This window comes from Megascapheus bottae, chromosome 18, assembly GCF_031878675.1.
Source record: "Megascapheus bottae isolate mThoBot1 chromosome 18, mThoBot2.hap1, whole genome shotgun sequence".
Taxonomy (NCBI): domain Eukaryota; kingdom Metazoa; phylum Chordata; class Mammalia; order Rodentia; family Geomyidae; genus Megascapheus; species Megascapheus bottae.
The window spans coordinates 27,117,538-27,125,116 of record NC_143526.1 but is presented as its reverse complement, the minus strand read 5'-3'; the positions used below and the strand labels follow the sequence as shown (position 1 = coordinate 27,125,116).

At 55.2% G+C, this 7,579-nt stretch overlaps 1 protein-coding gene across 1 annotated transcript in view; it reads left to right on the top strand.

The window, feature by feature from the left end:
• Nucleotides 1-5,388: 5,388 nt before the first annotated feature.
• The window catches only part of Ebf4 (EBF transcription factor 4), a 43,512-nt gene continuing 41,321 nt past the window's right edge, over nucleotides 5,389-7,579 (top strand). The window contains exon 1 of the mRNA XM_090352801.1: nucleotides 5,389-5,525. Within this exon, the coding sequence (XP_090208927.1) occupies nucleotides 5,389-5,525 (137 nt within the window). The remainder of the gene's footprint in view (nucleotides 5,526-7,579) is intronic.

The window sequence follows — 7,579 nt, the reverse complement described above, 5'->3', positions numbered from 1 at the left end:
ACCCGTTCTAAAATTTGTCATGCTGCTCAGGTGCTATGAAAACAAAGAAATTCACATAGGCAAGGCCAGTCCTTAATAATGGCCACGTTCTCACATTTTATATCTCTTCTTGACCCTTGACCTATACTCTGCCACTTCTCCATCCCAACATCTGTCGTACCCTTCTGAATTTCATCTGCACAATTAATCAACTTCCTCATATTCCTCATTAGGTGCCTGGAATGGGATGGATCCTCAGATATGATTAACAGTTGTGGTGAGGGATTTTCCTGAAGGGATTGAAAATTTCAAGAGTCAACAGAAAGGAAGGCTGCTAGATGGGTTGTAGCTTCCAGGAAATTCCTCTGCAATAGTGTTCTTCTTGGAACACAAAATAACTATGATGAGTGCATACTTGAATTCCAGTATTCTCACTTTTTTAAATTCCCATGGGCAAACTTAACAGGAAGTGGATCCAAGTGCTTGATATTCGAAGGCCTCCAGGGGGCGCTACAGTACAATACACAACCGCAGCCTGAAACACAACTTTTGGATGTTTTCTATGGTGTGCAGTGGCATTTGGATGGGAAAAAAATAAATAAATAAAGGGAAGAGTTTCCTCTTTTCATTTGAAAAAACATTATTTTAAGACCTAGACTTACAGAAACAAATTCAAGTTTTTTATTTTGTCAGGTTGGGCACCAACACAATGTTCCAAGTACCTTGAAGTTCCAAGTACCTTGAAGGCAAGGGCAGTAAACCCATTCATTCAGTCTTCCCATAGGCTGATTCTTTGGCCTGAGATGCACCCATCTCCCCTCACAGGCAGGAAGCCTTCTGGGTTTAACCCATTGTATTTATTTATTTTACTTCTGTGATATCTCAGGACACTCTAGAGTGACACCAAGTTTACATACTCAACTCTGATTCCAAGGACTGAAACTGAATTTGTTCATTTGGTCTCCTTAGCTGGCTCCTTGGTTCAGCAGCTCTAACCCAGAAGTTCTGGGACTACAGGGTCAGAATTTTCAAACACCATCCTGGTTGGCTCTTTTCTATTCTTTTTGGTTAGAAAAGAATAAAAACCTGCCCATGGTAGCTGGGCACTGGTGGCTCACACCTGTAGTCCTAGCTACTCTGGAGGCTGAGATCTGGTGATCACAGTTCAAAGCCAACCCAGGCAGGGAATTCCATGAGATTCTGATCTCCAATTACCCAGAAAACCAGAAATGGACCTGTGGCTCAAAGTGGTAGAGCACTAGCCTTCAGCAAAAAGCTTAGAAACTGTACCCAGGCCTTGAGTTCAAGCCCCATGACCAACCAAAAAAAAAAAAAAACCCAACAACAACAAAAACTAACCCATGCCACCTAAACAGGAAAGTGGTATTCTACTCCAGGTTAATTCTGAGCACTTAATCCTCAACTCTATCTTGAAGAGAAACTTCCAGACCCAGGATACAACACCATGAAAAGGCACAGGGACTCCCCACATTGTTTCCTGACAGAAAAAAACGAAACAAAAAAAAAAAACAAAAAAAAATGTTACCTAAGTGACAGCATTCCTGCTGGAAGGGACAGCAGAGATTGTGGGAACTCAGTTTGGACAATGCTAAGCTCTTGATGTTAGGCAATCCAAGAATTTGCATAGCAAGGGAAGGGAGGAAGGTTGGCTAGTGAGAGAAATTGGATCAGTTCCTAAACTGAGTCCTTAAATACCTACTTGGGAAGCTACAGAAAACATTTAACAGTTCCTAAGCAAGCAATGGCACTATTCTAGGGATGGTTTTAAAAGGTGGCAGGAAGACAGAATATACATAAGGTTGCACAGCTGGAGACTATAGAAAGAGACAACAGAGTTGTTCATAGCCCATAGAAAGGGAAGTTTCACTATTAAGGATATTCTCCGTGAGGCAGACACAAGGCTCAGGCATAGGGCCCTGACTTAAAACCCCATTAGGAGCTGGGCGTGGTAGCTGGGATCTGAGGATCAAGGTTCAAAGCCAGCCTGGACACAAAAGGACCTGAGACTCTTATCTCCAATTAACCTCTAAAAAAAGGGAAGTGGGGCTTGGCTCAAGGGTAGGGCAGTAGCCTTGAGCTGAAGAGCTCAGGGACAGCGCAGGCCAAGTTCAAGCCCTATGATCCCCCCACCCCCAAATTACTTCCCTAAACCAAAGAAAACAGATAATCTCTATAGACCTTGAGCAGGGAAAGGACATGGAAGGGAGAGTTCTTAAGACCTCACAAACAAGTGGCTGTGCGTATGGATAGAAAGGTATCAGAGATGATTCCTTGGCCCCAAACCAGATGGGCAGCAGATCAGGAGTTGGTTAGGGATATATAGAAATGTAGGAATGGGCCTATGGAGAGCAAGCAGAAGCACTATAGCTCAGTGGCAGATCACTTGTGACAGGGCCCCTCCCTGGAGGCAGGTTTCTCTTCCACCCCATCATCCAGCCTCAGTGTTCTGACAAGTTGACAGAAACAGGACAGAGGCTCATGCTAGGAGAGCAATTCCCCCCAGCTCCAGAACTAGGGGAAATGTGGATTCTCTGAAGAGAAGAAGGGAGAAGGGAGCAAACTGCCTTAGTTTGGAGGCTGGGTGTTCAGAGGGTACAGGAAGAAAACATGACTTGCTGTTCAGAATAATTTCCCCAGGTGTGTTAGAGGAGGAGGTAGAGTGAGCTGGGCAGAAGGCCTGAACTGTAAGAGAGGTCATGGAGTCCGAGAACAGAAGCCAACAGCAGAGCTGGAAGGGAGCCAGAGCCTGAGGCCTTCTGGAGTAGCTTGCTGGGGCTGGCAAAGTTTGGGTATTCCTGTGAACTTCCTCAGAAAAAAAGAGGGGGCAGAGTCTGAAGAAGGAACTGAGGACATTCTTTTTACAATTGGAGAAATATGAGAAAAGAAGAGAGCCCAAATAGAGGATCTGTTGGGGCAATTTCAGAAGGGTTGAGCAAGAGCTTTCACATCCATCTCTAGGACAGAGGGAGAGAATGCAGGAGGGGATGGAGAAACAGATAGGAGTCAGCAGGTTTCCACTAAGATTGCTTCTGTCCTCTCTACAAGGAAAGAATCAGGGTACCTACCCACTGGAAACTAGGGAGCCACAGTTATCTGTAAAGGCCAGGGAGATAAGTTAGCAAGTGTGGAACAGCTTCGGAGAGTTCTCTAGAGTCCTTCTTCTCAAAGGTAATGTGTGCAAAAATCACCTCGCATCTTGTTCTAGTGCAGGTTCTGATGTGACAGTCTGGGTGGGGCCTAACAGTCTGCATTTCCCACAAGCTCCCAGGTCAAGTCGGTGCTTGGGCTCCAGAGGCAGTGCTGTGAGGAACAAGGTTGAAAGAGTCAGCTAAACGGTAGGGTTGGCCATTGTGAAGGACCTCACCCCAGAGAGAGACTCGCCATCAACACTCCCACCAGGGGTAAAAGCTGAGACGTCTGAATGGGCATGCCAACCCCCCTAAAGGTGAGGCATCAAGCATAAAAAGGCAAGATGCCTGGAAAGGAGGTTCGGGAGGAAGGATTTCTGAGGTGGTAGGGGCCCCCTTGGGATCTTTCATCTAGGTCAACACGAGACAGAAGACAAACGGAACCCTTGTAAGATCCCCAAAGAGGATATGGGTCTCGGGGTGCCAGTGGCAGCAAGGCAGGCCACCCCGTGCTGTTCTGCGGGAAAAGTGGACTTAGTCCTACTAAAGACACCCCTGGCCAGAATGTTGGGAGAGGGGCAGAAATGGCTCTGCGCTGCAGTCATGGGCCAGATGAGTTCTGTGCCAGGAACTAAGAAAAGAGGAATAAGATTGGGAAAGGGGAGGTGGGACTGAAAAAGAAGAGATCATCTGGGCTCTCAACCCCGAGCTCTGTGTGCATGTGTGAAAAGAGAAAGACGGAGACAGACAGGCTGACAGACGGACAGACAGACAGACACACCGACAGGCAGGCAGACAGACTTGACTCAAAGGTTAACCCGAGGTCAGGCTTGCTGGGGGCCGTGCGGGGAGAGGACCACAGGAAGGCGAACGCCGAGAGCAGAGCTAGGAAGAGTCAAAAGGAGCTGCAAGTCCAGCGACTGCGCGCGTCCTGCCGTGGAGACAGCGGCGTGCACTTGGAGGCGGGAGATGGGGCCACCAAGATGCTGAGGCTTCGTCCGGTGGCGACGGGGAGGCCGTGGAGAGATTCCTGGGCGCCGCGTAACGCGCCCCTCGGCCTCGGCCGGACTCCCTGGCCGCGCAGCCCCCGATCATCCAGGGCCCGGCCTCCAGGTCCCGCGCCGGACCCTCTTATCCTCGCGCGCGGCCTCCAGCAGGCCGCAGACACCCCCTACCTCCCCCCCCAATCCCAACCCCGGCGACCGACTCGCCAGGGTCCGCCCCGCCGCGGCGGCCCCAGCCCGGCCGCTCCTCCCCCGATGATGTCACGTCCCTGGCCGCCCCTCGGCCGGCCGCGCCGCCCCGCCCCCGCCTCCCCCGGCCCCTCGTCCCCTGGGCCCGCCCGCTCGCGACAGCCCTCCTCCCGCCCGCGCTCCCTCCCTTCGGCTCCCGCTCCCCGGGGAGCGGCGGCGGCGGCGGCGGCGGCGGCGGGATGGCCCGGGCCCGCGGCCAGGCCCCGGGCAGCGGCGGTCGGCGGCGGCCACGGCGGGGCGGCGCGGGAACCGGGCCCCGTGGGGAGTCGGCCGGGCTGCTGCTGCTGCTGCTCCAGGTGCTGCCGCCCGGAGCTGCGGCAGGGCCGGGGCGCCGGGGCACTCGGGGCGCCGGCGGGGGCGGCGGCGTCTGCTGGCTTGGCGCTGCCCCTGCTTTTTCCCGGGACGCTCGGCTGCTGCTGCTCTTGCCACCGCTGCCACCGCTGTCGCCGCCGCCGCCGCCACCGAGCTCCGCGCCCGCAGCCTCCGCCTCCCGGATGGTAATCAGCGCCCCGCGCCGGCGCCGCGGGCGGGCAGGAGGTGGGGGCGGCGAGGGGGGAAAGGGCGGGCAGCCCCGCGCCCCCGCCTCGCCCGCGGCAGTTCCTGGGGCTGTTGGAGCGCGCCCCCCCCCCCCTTACTCCGAAGACCACGGCCCTGGGCAGCCGCCAGAGCGCGCCTCTGGGGCGCCTCCGTGCGGACCCGGTGCGGGCTGTGTTCCCCGCCCTCCCCGCCCCGCACGCAGTCCGCCCGCCAGCGCTCAGGCCGCGGGGGAATCCCTCCATCTCCCCGCCCCGCGCCCCAGGAGGGGAGGGGACAGCGCCGGCGCCCGCGGACCCGCTTTCTCCGAGGGAGCGCCCCAGAGGCGAGCGCGCACGGAGCTATCCCGACCGCGCGCCTCGCTGCGCTCCCGGAGGGCGCCCGGTGCCGTCGGGTCGGCCGAACTGCGATACCCACAGCCTCGGCGGGACCCGATCCTGGGCAGTGTGGGCGCCCACCAACTGCGCGTCCTTATGTTCCCTGCGCAGGACGCTCTGCCCCGCGGCGGGCTGAACCTGAAGGAGGAGCCGCTGCTGCCCGCCGGCCTGGGCTCTGTGCGCTCCTGGATGCAGGGCGCCGGCATCCTGGACTCCAGCACCGCGGCGCAGAGGTAAGCGCTCGACGGGATCCCGCCAACTCGGGTCGGACCTGCCCGAGCTGCTCAGAGCCTTTGCTCAGCTTTGCTGAGGTGCTGGGACGAAGGGTAGAGGAAACCCTAGCTGGGTGCCATCCTGGCGAGCACTCCAATTCCCCCTGTCCCTAGCGCCTCTGTCCTAAAGTCTCCTGAGCATCTGGGGCGGACCGGGGCGGGGCTTCTGCCTCCACTCCCGGCTGTCCCGGCTCTGATTTTCTGACAGTCTCCAACTGCGGTCCAGGGTTTGGGAGGAGGACGCATCCCCTCCGTCTGCAGACCCTGAGCCATGACCCACAGCTACCAGCCGTCTAGGAACGTCCAACCCCTCCTTCCTGGGCAGTACCGATGCCTCAGCTTATCTAATTCCACGGCTTTCTGCCAAGAAAGGCAAGAAACCCTGCCCCCTTCCTCCTTTCCCACGCCCCTCCTTTCCCACGCAGGTCCAGAGATACAGCTGGGGGATGAAGAGTGCAAAGAGGCAGTGGACAGTCGGCGTGGCTGGACTGATTGACGGGTTGGGAATGGGCTAGGGCTCCACCTCTCTGACAGGTGTCTTTTCGGTAGGGAACCCTTGGGGACCTCAGCACCCACGCCCATCTCCTCTGGCTCCCCCCCCCACACACACTTTTTCCCCCCTTCTTCAGAGTTTAGGTGGGACCTAGGTGAAGCTTTGGATGGGAACTTTAAAGGTTAATTGACTTAGCCCCTATTGCTCCTGGGACCTGGAGGTTTTTATAACCTAGCCTTGAACACGGGGAGGTTAGACACCATGGGGAATTTCAGTGCGGCTGTTTTTAGGGAGGGGTTGACTCGGCTGGGGCAGGGTAGGCACTGGGCTTCCGGAAAGTCTGCGCCACTGCTATCCAGCAGCCTGAAAGGATTCATAGGGAGCTATCAGGGTAAATCAGGTTTGGCACAGTCTGCCTACCCAGTCCTGTCCAGAGATACCACTCATAGTGCTCCCCACCCTCATCCAGTAACAGACACTCCAATCCTTCATGTGCCACTGAAGCTGTGTTTCTGCAAATCTGACCTTTCCTGGCCCTTGGGGGCAGGGAGCACGGGGACTGTCTGGAGCTGAGTTCTTCTGGGCAAGAAAGGGTCTCAGATGCACCAATTGCCATAAGTTTTAGAGTGATCTAACTGTATTCCAGAAAAACTGGACTGTGGAAAACCAAATCCCACCCATATTACACAAACTATTGCCTGTGTTCTCACGTGTCTCCTTCCCTTTTGCTTCCCATTAGCTGGCTTTTTCCTATGTTGTGTTTACCAGGCTGTGCGTAGTCCCTGTTTTCCTGTTGATTCTGACTTTTTCTGTAACTTGAGATGGTTGTGGGGAGTTGTGGTGGTGTCTCTGAGGTTGAATGTTCCCCCTTTCTCTCTGTCCTTCCCGTCTGTGTCTACCCACAGTCAGCAGGTTGGATGAGAGTGTTAGAGAGGTGGTGCACTGTGGCCTGGCTGGGGTGCAGGAAGCATGAGGCTGTGGCCCCCTCCCCCATCTAGGACTCCACACTAACAATGTTGTCTGTAGGGTCTGGGTTGAGGATCCAGAGCCTCCTCACTGGAACTCCCAGGGGTCCCACAATTTTAATAGGGAGATTTCTTCAGGCTAGGACTGTTTGTGTCCACGTCCAGGATACCTCTCTCTCTCTCTCTCTCTCTCTCTCTCTCTCTCTCTCTCTCTCTCTCTCTCTCTCTCTCTCTCTCTCCTCTCTCCTCTCTCCCTCTCTCTCTCTCTCCTCTCTCCCTCTCTCTCTCTCTGTCCCTCTCTGTCCCTCTCTCTCCCTCTCTCCCTCTCTCTCCTTCTCTTCTTCTCCCTCCGCCCCCCCCCCAGATTGGGAGCTGCCACATGTTTGATCATTTATCACCCTGGCTTCCTGAGAGATAAGCTAATGATTGCTCCTCATGTTTCCCCACACTGTCACCTCTCCCATTCAAATCTTTCTCCTTTAGCTGCTCATCTAGTCTTCCCATTCCCAAACAGCAAAAGGAGCATTTCTGTCCTACCACCACCTCCCTCTTCAGTC